We start from the raw sequence: 20,786 nt of genomic DNA, 5'->3' as shown, positions 1-20,786 counted from the left end.
CCTCCCTGTGTATCTTCATCACTTCCTCTGTAATGACACCCTTTGAGGGCACCTGACCGTCTAAACGCAAAAGTCATCATGACAGCCTCACCACCGTGAGCTCCCGAAACTCCAGCCCACACAAGCTTGCCAGAAAACGTCTGAAAAATGAATGAACAAGTCAATCAACTAATTAACTTTGCTGCTTAAACATGCAGCCAGTATTTCGCTTGTTAAAAAGACTGGTGGCTGAAATTCGTGAAACCTGAAGTTTAAGAGAGATATTAAGACTAAACAGAATGCCAGCAGGATATAATAGAAATAACATCAACCCCAGAGTCAGAAGTCCTGGGTTCCTATCTACATTTGTGAAAAGTCTCTTAAGCTCTTGACCCAAATTTCTTTATCTGTCCACTATCTGTCTCTTTAACATTTAAACACATGGCAAATTTTCAGACTAGTGCAAATTTAGGTTTGGAAGCACTGACTGCCCACAATGTAAAAAAAAAATCATACTTACTTGCTAATATGATCACAAAAATTATCAGATGTGTTAACAACATGAGACCATTTTCACTTACAATCACATTTCTAAAATAGATTAGGAGGGAAGATCTTACATTTCGCCAAATTTTATAGGAAGAATCTTCTAGCTCCCCCTGGACCACATGTAGAGCTGACAGTGTATTTATGATGCTAATTAACCCCTTATCAGTCCTTCAAAACAACCATCCTTTGGTCCAGCTCAGTATACTCCTATACCTCCTCAGCACTAAAGAGTACTTTTTAAAACTGAAAGGGAACAGCAAAATCCAAAATAATTTTCTAAAACTTCATATACCTACAGAGTAGCATTAAACAGTGCTTGGAACTGTTTTTACTTGGCACTCTAAATACGTAGATAAGTGCTAGTGGGAAGCAGCCCCATAGCACAGGGAGATCAGCTCGGTGCTTTGTGACCACCTAGAGGGGTGGGATAGGGAGGGTGGGAGGGAGGGAGATGCAAGAGGGAAGAGATATGGGAACATATGTATATGTATAACTGATTCACTTTGTTATACAGCAGAAACTAACACACCATTGTAAAGCAATTATACTCCAATAAAGATTAAAAAAAAAAAAGACCTTATACTCATTCTTGGTAAAATGCTAAAGCAAGTGGCAGCGAGGGGAATAAAGGAGCTCCAGGGATGAGTGAAAGTGAACAATGGGTATGGAGACAGAACCCATAGAAACATTTACATACCCAAGGACTAAGAAGTAGGAGAATAATACCCATTACGAAACAGTATATATATATATATATATATATATATATATATATATATATATATATATATATTTCTTTAATTGATGGTTTCCTGTCCCACTTTACATTGCCCTGCCAGATGAACTGTGTATAGGAACAACTCTAACGTCCGTTTTCAATGTATCGGTTGCATGTGGACATCTGCGGTATGGCCACGTAACTGTGTGTCCCTGTAATTATCATTTGGAACTATGCTGCATTAGGTTATATGAAACCAGTATTAACCTGTATCCATTACAGTTATCAACAGCATTCCTAATTAAAACTGTGAACAATGAAATTCTCTTAAAAATAAGTCCCCACGGCGAATCCCCATGCCCCTTCATTCTTAAGTAGTAATTCACTTCCTGCCAGGTTCTCTATTTCCTCCCTTCACTGCTTATTCACAGTCTGGAAAACTAGGAAGAAAGTCAGGGGAAGGGTAAGCTGGGACAAAGTGAGAGAGTGGCATGGACATATATACACTACCAAACGTAAAACAGATAGCTAGTGGGAAGCAGCCGCATAGCACAGGGAGATCAGCTCAGTGCTTTGTGACCGCCTGGAGGGGTGGGATAGGGAGGGTGGGAGGGAGACGCAAGAGGGAGGGGATATGGGGATATATGTATACATATAGCTGATTCACTTTGTGATACAGCAGAAACTAACACACCATTGTAAAGCAATTATACTCCAATAAAGATGTTAAAAAAAAAAAAAAAAGTGATGGAAAGCAGAGGAAAAGGCCAGCATTCAGCACCGTAGCATGGCACAGTTTTGTGATCTGGCCCTGCCACCTGCCCCCTTCCTTTACAATCCCACCTCAGGCAGAGCTGAAGTCCCAGCGGCTCCTGAACTCGCCATGCTCCTGGCTGAACCTCCCCAAAGCCCTGCCTGGAATGGGCTACCCCTGGCTGCCTGCCTAACCCCCACTCACCTTCACATCACGCTACCTAGCTGATGAAATATTTTTTGAATCGGCAACAAGATTCAGAAAAGATATGGGCATTTCTTTACCTGAGCTTTCTCCATCCATTTGCAGCAGATACCGTTTTGATCTTTTAACCCTAAAGGCTAACAGCACATACTGATACTCCATAAATATTTAATATTAAAAAAATCCCCTGCTTCACCCCTTCTAAGCACTTAACCTCCAGGAATTTCTCACAGTGTTCTTAATATGCCATGCTATTCCATACTTCACGACTTTTGCTCTTTTGTTCCCTCTAATAAAAAAGTGGGGCTCCCCTGGTGGCGCAGTGGTTGAGAGTCCACCTGCTGATGCAAGGGACACGGGTTCGTGCCCTGGTCCAGGAAGATCTCACATGCCACGGAGCGGCTGGGCCCGTGAGCCATGGCCACTGAGCCTGCGTGTCTGGAGCCTGTGCTCCGCAACGGGAGAGGCCACAACAGTGAGAGGCCGCATACCACAAAAAAAAAAAAAAAAAGTGTCCTTTTTTGCCTTGTGTATAAATACCTCCTCATCCTTCGAGAACCAACTCAAACATATCCTCTGAATGAAGCCTTTCCTGCTGCTCCCAAGCAGAGCTGGGCACCCCTCCTCTGTGGACCACCATCCCCCGCGCTTTCCCCTGTAGTCTGCCTCTGAGTCTGTCTCTCCTACTCGGAGCACGTGACCGCAGGGCCCTTGCACCACCTGGGCCTACTTGAAGAGGAAACTGTCAAGAATCTGCCCAATGGGAAATGAATGAATACCTGAATCAACGGTTGTACTTCCCTCCTATCTACATTTCCAACACCTCCTCTTATTCAGTCTCAGACATATCAAAGAGCAAAACCCTGTAGAAAGTAAAGGACTTTCAGAAACACATGAACAGGAAGAGGGAGGGAGAAAACAGGTTAACAATAAAAAAAAAAAGAAAAAAAATCACAGGACAGACAAAGGAAACCAGAGGAGTAGCTGCCCGTCTGTATTTCACTCCTGGGATCAGGAGGGCTAAAGAATCCTGTGATTCCACAACAGAATTTTAAAGTCACCATGGAACATTTTAAAATAAAAATAAAGCAAAAATTACTTAAGTCACTGAGATAAGACCTTTTCACTGGAAAAGACCTTAGAGACAGAGGCCAATGTTTTCAACTACAACACCAACAAATGACAATGTGTATTTTATTTCTATTTTCTTATGAGCTGATCACACTTACTGCCTTGGAATAAATCTATGACCCTACTCTTCGAAGGCAAAAATTCAAGAAAACACTATCACAAAAAAGGAGCACGGGATATGGTGGTGACGAAGATGCCCTCCTCTCCCTGTGAGGAGAGGCAGAAAACAGTTTCTTCTGTTTCTTCCCCGTTATCCTAACCATACCCCCAACTCTCTCCTGGATTTACAAAGCAGTTCACTACAAAATATCCTACAATCGTATCTGAGAAAAAGTGTATTTTATTTTAATATAATAACCAAGATATCTCCTAGATTTTCAAAATGAAAAGTGATTTGTTTATAAAAAATATAAAATAACATCCATTCAGTATTTAAATGGTATTTCAAGGACTTCAACATCAGAGGAATAAACGAACAATGTACATTTGGTATTCCTCACTGACAGGAAGAGAGACAGTCAGCATTATGTGGGATTTTTAAATTTTCAAACTAAAGACAAAAATATACCATTAAACAAAAATCATTAAAATATTATAGAGATAAAATATGCAACACATCCTTTATAACAAGAGTATTTTAATGTTAGTTTTGATGTTTTTTATAAAATTGAGAGATGCTGCCCTTTATATTGTTACATGCATAATTTATGACATGATATAAAACAAACTTTTTCTATCTATATCCTTTTTTCTATGTCTCTTTAACCAAAACAACCAGCCGAACCAAAAACTTATTTGATTTGCATACATCTGTAGGTATGATGGCTGTAATTAATTGTTCAGCTAAAAATGCAGTCCCAGGGTGCTCTTAATGATTTAGGTATACACAGCTTTAGTTCTCAGAGCAGACTAAAAATAGTGATTTTAATTTATTCCTGCTGCCTAAAATTACACACAACCATGTATTTTTAAATATTTCCAGCCTATAAAAATTACTAATTTTTGCCACTTGTGTTTATCTGCATTTAGACTTTGATTTGGATAAATTAAGCTCTCAAGTGTTCCTTGCTTTATGAAACTCTGCATGTTGTACACTTCAACACAAATAAATGACTTGTACCATTAGAGGTTTAAATAATGTAATGTATTTCATGCTCAGCCTGAAGCTGGATTCCAATGAAGTTGCTAATGCACGTAATGATTAAGTGTAACTCAAATACGAACTGTGTTGTTGAAAACATGACAGGCAATAATTTGGTCTATTATATTCTGCCATTTAATTGCCTAGTACAGACATTCTCTGACACGTTATGAAGCAATGATTTACAATTATTCAAGCTGCAAAGGTCAGAAAGTGACATTATAATCATCTACATAGAGATCCCTTCTAATGCACAAAAACTAGGTAATGCCACACACACACAAAAAAAGAGTTTTGCTGCATTAGTAACTTTCTATTTAAGGTTTCTTAAACCAACTAAGAATACACAGTTCATAAGCACATTAATACACAATAGAAACTGTCTAGAATCTTTTCATGAACCCAGAGGTGACAGATTTAGTAAATGCCCTATTCTCTCCTGATTAGGTAAGTACTACTCAACTGTTTATATACAAGATTCAAGACTAAACACAGGGAAAGCAGTCAGAAAATAACATAACCCCTAAGTCATGCATACTGGGGTTTTCGTGAATAATGGCATACAAAAGTTAGGTATCATTTCCCGGGTTTACTGAAATCACAGACTACTTACTAATTTTCTACTTAGTCTTTTTTTGTAGTAGCTAGTAATGAAAAACAAAAACCATAACCCAAGATGATCAATTTTCCCCCTCTCATCCTAATGGAAAGACAATAAAATCTTCACTTTTTTAGGTACTTATTTCTATGATACTAACACGTTCAATTTGTAACAACTCAAGTGCAATAAATTATCAACACATAAAGGAACAATGAGGAAAAATAATAAAATTATTCAAAACAACACTTTAATATGAGAAAAGTGAAACAGAGAGAGACCAAAAAGAGAGAGAGAGAAAGAGACTGAATACCAGAATATTAAAATAAAATACAGTGCAAGCAATTTTTTAGAATAATGTAAGTCTGAGCAAAAGCAGAAAACAAAAGTGGCTGGGGGCTGGAAGTTACAGCTATCACATTCTAGAGAAAACAACCTAGACAGAAAAAAAATAAGTACAAATTAAAATCAGTAACTAAAACAACAGATATTACAAAAGCAGAGAAATAAAGAAAAGGTACAGTTAAAAGGAAGGAAACAGTGGTCTACCATTACTGGCCCATAATTTAACTCCATCACTAAAAATACTTTTACTCTCATGTTTACTATCTGTACAATGGGGTAATAAACATGAGATAAACAATCTCATGAAACTGAGATCAACAAATGAAACGACTGCTGCTAATTAAGTTGTACACTAAAACACAGCACTACTTAAATACTATTTATTACTGAGAGTATCATATATACACTAATGTGTGTGTGTATGTTTGTACGCACACGGAGGAAGAGATTATTAAAATAAATGTAAATGAATTTAACAAAACATGGTTTCCACAGTGATGTTCTTAAGCCACTGAGATTTTTAAGTTCTTGACTACTGAAAAATAGCAAAGGTAAAGATCATGGACTTAGTAAAAATGTGTTTACCTATTTTTAAACATATGTTCCCAACAAAATTATTAACTTCTATATAAGGTGCTTTCTATTATTTTTTATTTTCTCCCCCACTAAGCCCTATGTCCGACCCATAGCACATTTTCATGTTAGCTATCCATCAGTGCTAAATATAAATTCACCTATATTCTATAAAATTCCTCTTGAGGTCATGCTCAGAAGTAAGAAAAACATTAAGAAACTGTAATTCAAAAAGTGCTCCTCCTAAAAGTGAAAGTAAAATGAAAGGCTTTTAAATGAAGTTATCTATAACATGTTCTTAAAACAGGAAGTGCAGAGCAATACATTTTTGAAACCTATACCCTGACATAAGCATGTAAACCATGGGTAAACAAAACTTAAATCTTGAATTCTGAATCCCAGCTAGCATTAGGAATTAGACATCGAATACAATACATTCAGCCTCTTTGGTCAAATAACTCAAATCCATGATATACTGTGGCTAAGATTTGCCGATGAGGGGGACAGAGAGATCTTAAAATTGAGCTTAAAAATTCAAAGAAGATCAGTGTAGGTTCAAACAACTGAAATAAAAGTTTAAAAGGCAGTTTTTATTAAAGGAGTAGCTAATGCACAACCCTTAAATTAAGCTTTAGCAAATAATATATGATACATATTCGATGAGCATCTAAAATCTTAAAGATATGAAAAAGAAGTCATACAATTACAAATAAACTGAAACATTAATACTAAGGTCTTTTCAACAAAATGTACTGTTTGTTGTTTTCATCAATTTCACCATAGAATATAAGACTTTTTCAAGAGGTTACTAAGGAAAAATAGTACAACACTGTGAGTAATAATTTCACTTCAAAAATGTGCCTGGGGCCTCCCTGGTGGCGCAGTGGTTAAGAGTCCGCCTGCCGATGCAGGGGATACGGGTTCGTGCCCCGGTCTGGGAGGATCCCATATGCCGCGGAGCGGCTGGGCCCGTGAGCCATGGCCGCTGGGCATGCGCATCCGGAGCCTGTGCTCCGCAACGGGAGAGGCCACAGCAGTGAGAGGCCCACATACCGAAAAATAAAAAAAAATAAAAATAAAAAATAAAAAATGTGCCTGCCCCACTGTTTTCATATATTACTCTAACAGAACTATTTGAAAAACTATTTATTTCTTACAACTCAAACAGTGAAGGGGTTATTAGTAAAATTCTAGAACAGACACTAAGATACTAACTACTGAAGAAAAGAAAACATAGTGCAAGACCTTCTGCTTGTGACAAAATTATAGAGTTAATGTTCCTGAAAGATCACTTCACCTTTTAAAGCATGATTTTTTAAAAGGTAAAATTTATAGCAATTAAGAGCTAATGAAGAAATGCAGCATGAGCTGCTTATGTTCAGGAACTAATAGGTCCACTGAGCATTTCTAAGATTATTTAGCCATCAATGATAATGAATTGACATTGTCAGTGATGTTAATGTACCAGTGCTCTCTACTGCCACTAATCTGATAGCCAATTCTCTCTTTTTTTTAACATTTTTTACTTTAATTTTTAACCTACATTCTGCTCTATCCCTTTGAAACACATGGAATACAGAACAACCTATGATACTTTTTCTTTAGCATTAAAGGGTATTTAACTCATTATTGTTCTGTGTCAACTACATAGGTCGATAGGCATCCTGCAGTTTACTGAAATTCTTCAGAACTTTTAGCTTCACTGTAAAAATATCTAGCCTGTACAAATAACTATTATGTGACTTTTAAATCAAATTTCACATAAAAAAATTAAGAGAACTATTATTTCTTGGTCAAATAAAATTCAACGACTATTGTAATTCTAAGAGATACTATTTGAGAATGTAGATTGCTTTTTCTATGTATACACACACACGTAGACCTCTCTGACAGCCGTATAAAACTCAACATAGCTATATGTACTTATAATTCTTTACTTGGGAATCACTATATAAACCATTAGTGCAACATGCCAGTTGTACTTGCTAAGCAATGAGCTAAGCAAGTGTGCACTGCTCAAATCACACAACCAAAGCCAATCAATCAGATGTTGTTTTTGACACTACATATGTCAGAAACTGCTCTCTGAAAGTTTCTTCTTCTCTTTCCAGGTTTTGGTAACGCTAATAAAAAATGAATGGAATTAGGTTTCTAATAACATAGTATGCAAAAAGTATTTACTTATTTTGCAGACACAAAGAAGAAACTGCTTATTGTCATAGCACAAATTTTCATTGGAGTCAGGGCCTTCCTCTTTCCTATAACTCACATGGTAAAAACAATAAATGAGGTATCTTTTAAAATTCCAAGACCTGGAGCAATTAAATGAACCATGTGGCACTCGACCCTTGCAGCTAAAATCAGTAGCAACAAAACTCATTCTCCCACTGATCTTCAGGGGGCTTTAGGGCAAAGGTTCATCTTCATTTACTTTAGCTCCAAGTCACTGAACCATCAATTCTGCCAATGAATAAATCACAGGCCATGGTTAATAAAACTGCTTGCAAAGTTATTTGCAAAACTATCTTAAGGCTCAAAAAATGCAACTGCATCCTGGGATGAAATGTACAGTCCACTAAAAAACAGAAACTGTTTTTGACTTAAAAGACATTTACACAGTAGTGCTAACCAGAAGAATCTTCCACTGAAAAAATAAACCTAATATAACATGTACGCATTGCATAATTTAATTGAATCTGAAGTGTTTTGTGAATTAACCATAAGAACTGCAGGTTCCTCAGGTTTCACATAAAGTGTTTTTATATGATGCACTTATTAGTTAATTTCTCTAGCATAACAGCATTAAAATATACTTTTAATCAGAAGTAAGGTATTAAAATCCAGCTCTGAATGTCCTATGATATACCATAGATGTCATGGTATTTTAAAACCTTTTAAACATTTCTGCTAAATTAATTAGTGTTGCATTAAGGCGTCTCATTGCTTCCTGTTAAATGCAACACATTTGAGTGACAATTAAACATTGTGAATGATTCTTTAGAGGAAAGAGCCATTAACTAAAACAGGAAAAAAACAAGTTTTGAAATAACGTTACACAAAAACCTACATTATACACTGGTTTTTTAAGCTTCATCCCTGCAATAATCAGTTCTCTGAAATTAAATCTTTTTCTGCTTTTTTCCTTATAGAATGTGTCCAATGTATCCAAAGAGTCATTAATGTGATTAAAATTAAAGTGGTATAGCAAAAGAAAAAAAAATACATATAGAATCCTGAAGCTATATTATGTATCTTTTTATGTCTTTAAATGGAATTTACACTTCTCTCTGGCAATATGAATGAACATCCTATAATTTAGTCAATTTACAGATTACAGGTTCAAATTGACCTTGTAGCCCATAAAATTGCTCATCTTCAGTACAGGATTAGAAGTGGGAGAAGAATGTCATAACTGTGTTTAAGGAATTTACCATAACAATGGAAAGAAGGATACGCATGCATAATTTTAGCCACTCTTACTCGTATCAGTTTTGAATTCTGAAACAATGGATATCCTGCACATGCTTCCTGGTTCACCACGGTAGAGACGGTTTCAATTTACTCACCCACACACATGACACTTGTATTCCCTCATCCCAAGGTGCCTTTTGACATGGTTTCTGGCATCGCCAAGCTGAGCTGTTGCAAAATGGCATATCTTGCACTTGAATGGTTTTGATCCTAAATAAATTTAACATAAAGTATGATTTGAATTTGAATAATACATTACTGATAAAGTTTTAAAAGAGGCCCAGATCTTAAATCATACGTATAATCTAATTACAAATTTCTGTCCCCAAAATGGAATACCTGCATTCCTTTCTAACTTGAACAGACATGCATTCCACAATTATTCCACCAAGAAGACTTTAATGTTCCAATGAGTATTTCTAACTTTCAATAACATTTCTAAAATTTAAAGTCAAAGGTGATACACCTGAGCAGTACTAAGTAGATGAGATGAGCTACATAATTTCAAATATTTTTCTTACAATTCACAAAAATAGTTTTAAAAGTCATTTAACATTTTAAATGGAACATTTTAAAAACATAAATGCATACAGAGTAGCTGATGTTTTTTAAAAATATATTTATTATCAAATAAATTTCTCAGTGGCCACATCCCCATTCCCTCATATTTCTACAGCTTTGAATTTTTTCACATTAATATTTCAGTTCTTTTTCTAACATTTATCCCAAATTATTCATGATATTACTCTTTCAATACCATACAATATAAGAATATATAGTGGATAAATTATTTGCTTTTATGATCATTTTAGAGCCAAAAATCTGTGATGATTCAGCAAATCAGAATTACTGACATTTTGGCTATTGTTGATTTCAAGAACAAACATTTCAACATAAAGGGCACAGTACCAACAATTTTTTTATTTCACAAAGGAATAAGATTAATCTATACTCAAAAATGAGGAGACAAAATTATTTCAGAGTCCACAAACTTATTGTCAGTAATAGGTAGATTCTAACTGGAACGTAGTTACTAATTGATAATCAGGACCCATATTAACAAGAAGCAACACTCTTTCAAAGTGTAACACATATATACCATTTTCTAATTCTAACCTTTAAATCCTCAAGAAAATAAAATCATAAAAAAAAACAGTTTAAAATTGGTACAATGTTTCCAAATTTTTCATAGCATGTTTAGTACCTACTTGGTGAAGTACCTCTTCTAATATAGTTAGACAGAATATGAAATATGTGAACTTTAATAAATATACAAAAAGAGCTCAAATAAAAGAGTTGCAGTAAATCACTTTTGATCAATGGAACTTTGTGCAATGCCCTTGAAAAACAATCCTCCAAGAATACTCTGTTGAAATTGAAGCGCTCAGTAAAAAGTTTTAGAGCCTTAAATTTCAATTTAATTCCCAAAAGCTGACAAAAAAAGTGAAGCATTTAATTTTAATCTTCTAACAGAAATAAAAAAGTCAACAGTACTAAGCACGGGCAAAGTTGAATATTTCACAGTTCAAAGACCATGAAGCCAGATCTTCTAATACTTCCATTTCTACTGTTAGAAGTAGAGGTAAAATATATTTAGCACCTGAATGGTTATATCTAGTCAGCTTTATATGTTTAAATGTCAAAAGCAGGTTGAGACTGCAGCTTACAGCAATCACATCCTATAAGTCACATTAGAAACTAGTTTATTTAAATGATTCTGATAAAACTAAGCCTATCACTACTTTGAAACATTTCATCTTGACACAGCATTCTATAAAGGGACTTGTAAAAGAAAAGAGTAAGAAGAACCAATTTACCTGTACTTTAAATTAAACTGCATTAAAGGTAATTAGGAAATTATTAATCAACAATAACATCAGGACTCTAAACAAAGAAGATAAAGCTCTCTCAACACGTGTATTATTACAATTTTGGTGAAAGGATCCAAAATATCTCGTGACTAAAGCCCTTGTGTGCTCGCTCTGCACTACAGGGTGTGAGTTCCTCTGTGTGGCAGCACACGGGCCACGGGGACTGGACACAGACCTTCAGCACTTTCAGTGGACTGTCCGTGGCTCCCTGGTGGAAACCGCAGTTCCTTGGGGTTTCAGCCATCACTGCTGGTGTGCTGACAACACGTCCACGAGTCACCCTGTTGACTGCTTCCATGTAGAAATCACGGAGGCCCTGACTACTTTTTGTATCTTACATGCAGAGATGTGTTAACATCTCTTTCCTGGCCATAAAAATTCTAATACTACGTGACTAGGGGTAACATTTTTCTGTATAAGAAAACAAGAAATGTCCCATTTTTTTTTTTCCTAACTGATGGCGTTTCCATTTTTAAGCCTGCTAGGCCCATTCCAAAATGAATCCAGGCATAGTATTTTTAAGGCAAAATTTGTAAAACCATATATTTCTAAATTTGTCTTTCAGGCATATTGAGATTATTATAAACTGTCAATATTATTTTAAATAGTCCCACTCCACGCGACAGCATTACCCTCGGTAGTTTTTGTTTTGTTTTGTTTTAATTTGGCCTGTGAGGTTTTCTGAAAGAGAAAAATGAAATAGGGTCTCTAGCTTTCTGGCACCTCACAGTGTTACCTAAAGAATTCCAAAGACTTTAAAAACAAAGCCTCCCCCTCAGACCTGCACTGGCCTTCCTCAACTTCATTCACTGCCAACTGCTATGCATACACGGATGTGACACTGACACTTAAAAAATCATAAGACGACTTTAGGTCTTAAAGAATCAAGGAAGACGGATACAACCCATTACCTAATTAATGCTTCTCCACTCCACAATCCTCCCTACACTCAACACTTCACTGGTTCCTCTGCTCATGTGTTTACTCCTTCATTCAACAAACAGCACGGAAAGCCAGCGCCACGTGGGGGTGAAGCAGTGAGCAAAGCAGAGGCCCTGCCCTCGCTGCGCTTAAACTCGACGCACTAACTCCCCCTAACCGCCTCTTCCCAAGCTGATCTGGCTTCTAAACCATCACTTATTAAGGTACAAACACCACCAGCCCTAACGTTCTCCCACGTGTGGACATTGCCAAATAGCGCCAGAGACCAGCACACTCTGAACAGGAAGTTAAGGGCTTCACACAGTCTTCCGACTTAATGACCTCTGGTAGAGGAAACCAAAGCTCTAACTACCAGAACAATGCCGGAGAGAAAATGAACAGCTTTTCCTGTATTACTAACACAAAGGGAAAGGAGACGCTGCTCTTTCTGGTCATATGGATGGCTTCATACCAGCGAGCCCGCAGGACAACTCTGGGAGGCTTTTTTTCCCACAGTCCTTGATAACCAAAACTCATTTGTTTTTTCTAGTGCTGCTTTTATCGTGTTAAGGATGGGAAGAAAAGGTTACATAAAACATATAGTAAATCACAAAATATGAAAACAGGGATTGGAAGAATAAGCCCTTTTCCAGTTAACCATTAATAACAGTCCCTGAATTACTATTTCATGGACATAAGCAAAGTATCAGAGAAGCAATTCATTTTAAGATGCCCCCAGGAAAAAAAACAAAACAAAACAACAACAACAAAAAAACTTGGATTAAAACCTGGAGAGCAACCTCCCCGCAAAAAATGACTTGCAAAATTGAAATGTCGGCTGGCACTGGGGACTCAGGAAGAGAGCTCTTTGCGGTGCCTCAGAACACAATAAAAATGTACTTGCTGGTAAGCCAACAGGAGATGTTAAAAAGTACGCTAACTTTTACTAAATGTTACAATCAATGATGTAACTTATATAAGTAGGGTTACTCTGTCACATATTGATAGTTACCTCACTTTCACATCCACATTAACTTGATTTTAAATGCAATTAATACATATAGTCAAGGAAGACTAATGGACTACATTCTGCACTTAACCTGGTGGACATTTTCAAATGGCACAAGTGACCAGTGCAAACCTATTTTGCATTGTAAACGACTAAATAAATCTTAATGGATTAAGAATGATCAGCTATCAACACACAAGGGAAATTAAGTGCTGAAATGCCTACATTGATTATTTTAAATTATTAGCCTTACTCTGTTCTTGAATTTGTATGCTTTTAGTGAGCTTTAACACATTTACAAGACTTATTGACTATAATTACAAGAGAATTCAAGTAATGGACACATCAATTATAAGCAACATGTCTTGACCAGACAGTTGCATAAAGAATTCTAAAAAGAGCTCCATTAGCATCTTCCTCTTAGTTTTATTCAGTTTTATCTGCCTTAAGAGGGCATGTTAAGAAAGAACCTATTTTCTGCACACATGAATGAGCCTGATTTCTAAAACCATATCATTTCAGAAAGTGACCGGCAACACGGTACCGACAGAGGTATTAATAAGGCCAACAAATAAGTATTTGACCTTACTCTCCAGGAGTGGTTCTACTACATGGGAAGAGCTGGGATCAAGAGTACAATGTTTATATTTACCTAGATTAATCTTACGCAGGTTGCCCTGTTACTTTCTTCAACGAAAAACTTTTATCTATCTTTAATCACCCTAAACTATTAATAATGTTTCATACCCTTTTGTCTTCCTCCTTGTAACCGTGCACTAAGTTTCAAAAACTGCATGAATTTAAAGTATAGCTTTAATAATAAGCCATTATTTAAAAGTACAGTAAAATAAACCTTACAGTTTTAATGAAAATATGTTCATTGAAATGTGAATTTATTATTCAAATCCACTCATCATTTAACCATGGAGACAGAACTTGTCTAAGCAGAGCACAATGATTTAGAAAAGCTGTCCATTTAAAACAAAGAATGTATGGCAGGTTTACAGAAACAGTGCAGCGAATGTTAACATAAATTTAGAATAGTGGCTTATGTATTTTCCACAAAAATTTTTTTTTAAGTTCTACCTAAAACTGAACATTAAAATGGAACACTACATGTGACAGCACAGAAATTAAATCAAGTGCCACCTCCATGTAAACCAAATCCTCAGGACATATTAACTTTGAAAAGTGTTGACTAATTTTGATCCTTGAAAGCAGAATCTTGTTGCCTGGGAGTTACACTTCGGGATATAAACTATCTGGCAATGAATACATTTAAATCCCTAAAACTGTAAGAAAATTTTCATATTCCACTCCTCAAAAGCCACTTAATATGTCCTCTGAAACCCAAAGTGCCACTTAATAGACATCCTGGAAAACCAAACAACTAGGACTTAGAGACAACTGAAAAGCTGGGAGAGACAGGAATATAACAAACGCATCAGGGGGACTAGGCTAGGCTTCTTGATAAAAGAAATCTGCCAAACATCGTGCCTTTGGAATCACTAAGGCTCAATTAATTACCTTAAGAAATGTTAAGTGTCAACAAAGACTACGGCAGCGTCCAGAGCCATGGGGCAGTGGGAGGTGAACTGGGTGGAGGCCGACTGGCAGATGCAGTTAAGGACTCCACATCTGGATGGGAACAAATGTCCGAACTCTAGCACTCCTCTGCCCCTGGTGGGTAAAGAGAGGTTCGCTGCACTTTACGTACCTGTGTGAGTGCGAATGTGGGCTAGGAATGCCATCGAATTGCTACTGCGACACATCTTCCCACAATACTTGCAAATGTTCCCCTGATTTTCCTCTCTCTCGCGGTTGATTTGCTCAGTGTCTTCCACTATGTACTTATTCACCTCTCGGAGCAGTTCCTCATGCTGCCCTTTAATATGCAGAAATAAATTCTGTTCAGAATCAAAGGGCTCTGTACACTTGACACATTTAAAGGTGGCCCCTCCCTCGGGAAGCTCCTCAACGCTGGCCTGTTCGTTTCTCATGTGACCAGCACTGGCCAAATGCTGATGGAGGTTGCTCTCCGTGTAGAATGACTTTCCACACAGCAGACAGTGGAAGTGTTTCTCTTTTGTGGGATGCTTCATGGCTATGTGAACATTCAGTCCACTCAAACCATCTGCTAAGAAGCCACAGTCATCACAACGAATTCGTGTGGATTCGGCAAAGGAACCGCTGTCCGATTTCTTCTTTTTCACACCTTGAGCACAGTCCTTTAAGGGCAACTCACTCATTCTCACTCCTGCTGCTATGAGCCCCTCTTCAGACTGGTCTAACAGGTCCCCATCTTCGGGGTTCTTTATCCTTATGATGGAAGAATCAAACCGGCCAAAACTGTACACGGCTTGTCCTTTATCATCAATACTGATTATAGTTTCATAAACATCAGTATTTTCAATGGTGCTATCAGAAGCTGGACCATCCTCTTCCAAAACTATTTTACTTTCATGTTGGGAATTCATCAGAATCTCCTTATTCTCTAGAACGGGATCTTCTGGCACATCTTTCAAATCCCCTGAACTCTGCACACTTCCAACTTTGCTCTGACCACTGCTACCCAGGTTGAGCTCTTCTCCAGCTGCTCTCAGCATGGTGCTCTCAGCCGAATGCTCTCCTTCTAGAGCTCCGGGGCGCACACGTTTGCCAAGGACTTTATCTGCCTTGTCCCCTACGTTTCCGCCATCACTCTTGCAACGTGTGTTTGGATCACTGACGTCATTCAACACACTGTGGTTTTTCTTTGCTGTCTCATAATTCAAAGCTGAGCTTCCTGAATTTTCATTCTGAAAATTGCCTGGGGAGCCATAATTAGAGGAAATATTAAGGGACACCATCTCCTCCGGTTTTGTAACTTTATCCTTGGCAAGGGGCTGCTGGAAAGCTTCACAGAAGGAATGATCTTCGCTGAGATTAGATTCTTCCTCAGTCTCAATTTCTACAGAGCCAGGAGCGCCGAGTACTCTGGACATATCTAAATTAGTATTCTCGTCCAAAATAGAACAATCAGCAGCACTTCTAGTTTTGAGAGTCTCGGAGGGTTGGTCTGGAATTACCTGAAATTCTTCAGAACCTTGCTGATGCTGCCCTTCAGGGATAATGATGGTTCTGGACATTTCTGCAGAACTGGCTTCCACATTCGAAGAGTTCAGGTAAGACTGCCTTTTCATCTTATGTTTCTCTGTTGCTGCGTGCCTGGTCATCTCCCGCCGAGTCACAGCATAGTAATCACACGCCATGCAATAAAATGCAAACTCTCTTGTATGCTTCCGTTTTATGTGCAGTTCTAGAGAAGCAGAAGAATAAGCGTTAAACTCACAGTGCGCACATTTGTTATCTCCTGTACCTGCGTCATCTCCCTGGGAGCAGGCATTGCCCTGATGGATAAGGTCCTCTGGTTCTAGAGACGTTTGTTCCTTTTTCTCAAGAATGTGGCCGTTAGTTTCCCCATCTGTAGAGTGAAATACATTCTCAACGTCGACTTCAACTGGATTCCCTTGCTCTAGTACTGGCTTTTCCGAAACAGAGGTGTCTGCTTCAGCTGACTCGTTGGCAGGTACATCCGAAACTGCTGAAGTGGTGGTCTTCCTACAGGCTTCAAGGTTACCCCCTTCCGGGCCAACAATGATATCTGAACTTGGTTTTCCACTCGCTTCTATTTCTACACGTCCTTTATGTTTCTTGGTGGCACAATGACGTTCCATGTCTCCCTTAGTTACAGTATAATACTTACACACTTTGCATAAATAACTGTACTGGTGACTGTGTTTTCGTCTAATGTGCACCGTCAAGTTTGTAATACTCGAGGCCAAAAGACCACAATGTGAACACGTCCGTGAGATGTTACCTTTAGGTCTCCCTCTCTTTGGGGCAGTGGTCAAAGCTAATTCAGCCTCTTTGGTGATTACACCAGATTGTGACAGCTCCTGGGGAAGGAGGATGCTCTTGTCGAGACAGGTGTGCTCCTGGAATTGCACACCTTCCACATGGCCTTCTATCCTTCCATTCCCAGAAATGGTAAACTCTTCTTTTTTGTCATTTGCACCTATGCAGACCCTTTCAATACATTCTTCAAAGCTTAAGCCAATATTATTTTTCTTAGCGTTTTCAAGATGTTTGCTTCTCTTAATGTGTTTCTCCATTCCTTCTTTGCTCAATGAGTAAAGATTACATGCCTTACAAAGAAAGTGATAGTCTTGACCATGGCGGAGTTTTATGTGTCTTGTGAGAACAGTGGAAGATCTTGTTTTATAAAAACACTTCTTACACTGAAACTGAGGCTTATTCGCATGTCTTACTTCATTTCCATGGCTTACCCTGGACTGAACTGGTTCTTCCTGAGCTGCTTTTCCTGACTCACTCACAGAATCTTTTGTATTTTCTGATTCTAAAGTACTTAAAGGTAAAGTCTGTAAAACCAAATCATTGTTAAATGATTGAGAAGTCTTTGGCTGACCCAACAAGTGAATGTGCTTCTCAGTTGTTTTGTGTTCCTCCATGTCTTTCTCAGATGAGAAGAACAGATTACAAGGTGTGCAAAGGAAGCCCCTACTGTGCTTTTCCTTCATGTGGTCTCTCAGGTACATTTCATTCAAGGAATTAACGGAAAAACACTGACAACTGAGGCCGGGGTCGGTCTGCTGATGCTGGTTATTGTGCAAGTGTGCATCCAAGTCCCTCCTGGATGCACTGGAAAAGCCACATGTCTGGCAGTGAGACTGCATCTCTCCTGCATGGCACCTCTTCACGTGGATTTCCAACTCTGTCCTGTTTGTGGCTGTGTGTCCACAGTCTGTACATGTACACAACACCTGGTCGTCAGAAGGCGGCCTCACCATCAGCGAGCCAAAGGAGCATGGGAGATGGGAGCTTCTCCTGTCTTGCTTCAGGTCCTGGGTCTCTGCAGGTGTGATGCACAGACCCTGGACGCTGCCACCGGTTTCTGCGTGCTGAGGTGTTGACTCAGCATCACTTGTTTTCATCTGTGCTCGAAAGTGTTTCAAACACAGCCTCTGAGTTTCAGCAGGGCCTCTTTTATGAATTCCTAAAAGAGTGAACCTTGTCTTCGCCTGGCCCCTTAAGGCGAACGTGCCAGTGCGTCGTCGGAAGCTGTTGCCCAGCATGAGGAGGTTCCGCTCAGATCTGGGTCTTGAGGCTGTACTGACGCCGTGGGCTGCCGGGAGGGTGTTTCTGGTAGATTTTTCCAATTTCTCTAGGAGACCCTCTGAGGTGACTGAGTCTCCTAACTTTTCACTCTGGTTTTCGGGATTCCGAGGTATATCAAGGGAGGTTACATTTTCTTCAACAATCTCTACTTTTTCTGGCGAAGTGTTCCTGGATGGCATCATTTCAACCAGCAACTCACTGCCACTTCCACTTTGTTTAGAAATGCTTCCTCTGAAATCTTTAAATTTGCTTCCAACGTTTCGTAATCCTTTTGAACCACCATTCTTTACTATTGGCTTAGACGCTCTTGGCTTTGTGCGAACACTTTTTGTTCCCATGGGACATGGCTTCTTAGGAAAAGGCTGTTTGGTTAAGATCTGTACAAACCCTCCACGAGCAGCAAGGTTCTGACGCCGGAGATGTGTTTTGCCGAGACAGTGTGCGTTCAACAGGTTCTCCTCCACACACTGAAAGCCACAGAGGTCACAAGAAAAGACCCTCTGCGGCCCGTGCGCCTGCCTGACATGCACATGTAAGGCCGCGCTGCTCTCCGCTTTGTGACCACAGGGGCCGCAGGCATGGTCCTCAGGCTGCTGCGTGTGACACTCGGCATGCTTCTCCAAATCGGAGCAGGAAGCAAACGAGTGACCACACGTGCCGCACTGCAGAACTGCATCCACACGTCCGAGGGTACCGCTCACACGCATTTCATTCTGGGGGAAGGGAAGCTCTCTTGCTGGATCAAGGAAAACCATCTCCTGAGTGGGCTTCTTCTCAGCATCTGTTTCCAGAGAAGCACTGTCCATGGGGCTAACGTTGCAGGGGGTGGCGAAGGCACCAGGAAGACACACGCCTCCATCAGGGTCACTCATGAGGGCCCCCACCCCTGTCCCCGCCAACAGGACACCCGCTTCCAGGCCTCCGCCCTCAGGCCTCTCTGACCCATGGATGAGGGGCTCTGCCTCGGCTAATTTCATTCTCTTGGAAGCGTGATCATGTCCGTCGTCCTCCACGACAGTGCGGTCAAAGTCCGATGACTCTAAAAAACCTCTTTTGCTTATGGAATTCTCAGAGGAATCTGCCATCACCTCAGATACAGGCCCACAGTCTACATCATGGGGTGAACTACTTCTCAAGTCTTCTGCTTCTTTGTTTACACTGTCGTCCTCATCATTCTCTGGCTTCTTCTCAGTCTCCATCACTAATAAAGTGCTGATGATGCGTCAGGGGTGGCTCACTGGGCACACCTAACCTGGGAAGAAAATAAAAATAGTATAAAACCTTTGACCATAAAGAAAAGACACACAGGGCTTCCCTGGGGGCGCAGTGGTTGAGAGTCCGCCTGCCGATGCAGGGGACGCGGGTTCGTGCCCCGGTCCGGGAGGATCCCACATGCCGCGGAGCGGCTGGGCCCGTGAGCCATGGCCGCTGAGCCTGCGCGTCCGGAGCCTGTGCTCCGCAACGGGACAGGCCATACGGTGAGAGGCCCGCGTACCGCAAAAAAAAAAAAAGAAAAGACACACAAGTTAGTCCAAAAGTCGACATAAAGTGACACACTAGACGAAAAATATCATAAAATTAGCCTCGAGGTCTCCTTTACGTTGAGATGGATTTGATCACGTGTGCAAAGTCCTTTATGAAATGCATGACATCAGATTTGGGGCATACCACCACATCGCCATATGCTGACTCAGGAAGCAATGCTACACTGCTTTGATAGAAAAAGTAATTTTCAACCAGCTTACAAAAAAACTCCCATGTTTTAATTCTTTTTACTGGTACATTTCAATTTACTAATTAAAAAAAAAAGAAACCAGAGAAGCCCTCTTTTCAAAGTACATTTCCGTGAACTCCCATTCTGTAGAACAGATTAAACAAAAACTGCTGTGATACAAGTCAGGGGGCCAGCCCTCCCCCTCTTTAGCTTCCCAACAGAAGCCCAAGTCCCAGTGTAAAAAAAACATAATTTTAAAACAACTGCTTCATCCTCTTCCCCTAGAGCAAAGAGTCTGACTATCATCCTTCTAACTATATCCTAATTAACAACATGCATATGCTCATCACACATCATCGTTCATGTTCAAGCACTGTTGCCAATGAACAGCCACTTCTGTTCCAGCTGTCAATCACCAATGTCTTCATCTAACAGTCATTTTGTGTTGTCTGAAGGTTAACAGGTTAAGGGGAAATGTCACTGATAGAGTAGAATTAATAACGTAAATTTTAGTGGGGGGAGGAAGAATTTTATTGAATAAAATGCTTTAAAGTCAATAACATTTATTTTTCATTATGCTATTTAATTCAATTAAAACATATCATTTTCCATTTACTTTACACCATGAAT

The 20,786-nt window shown here is 39.2% G+C and overlaps 1 protein-coding gene across 1 annotated transcript in view; it reads right to left on the bottom strand.

The window, feature by feature from the left end:
* ZNF407 (zinc finger protein 407) overlaps positions 1 to 20,786 on the bottom strand; it is a 422,327-nt gene that overhangs the window by 377,485 nt on the left and 24,056 nt on the right. Inside the window, exons 2-3 of the mRNA XM_060119725.1 lie at positions 14,982 to 19,694; positions 9,559 to 9,673 (exon numbers count right to left, since the gene is read on the bottom strand). Of these exons, the coding sequence (XP_059975708.1) occupies positions 9,559 to 9,673; positions 14,982 to 19,641 (4,775 nt within the window). The 5' untranslated portion in view covers positions 19,642 to 19,694. The remainder of the gene's footprint in view (positions 1 to 9,558; positions 9,674 to 14,981; positions 19,695 to 20,786) is intronic.

The sequence above is a fragment of the Mesoplodon densirostris genome, chromosome 15 (assembly GCF_025265405.1).
Source record: "Mesoplodon densirostris isolate mMesDen1 chromosome 15, mMesDen1 primary haplotype, whole genome shotgun sequence".
NCBI classification, from domain to species: Eukaryota; Metazoa; Chordata; class Mammalia; order Artiodactyla; family Ziphiidae; genus Mesoplodon; species Mesoplodon densirostris.
Note: the sequence above shows the minus strand (reverse complement) of the source record. Positions and strands in the feature narration are given on the sequence as shown.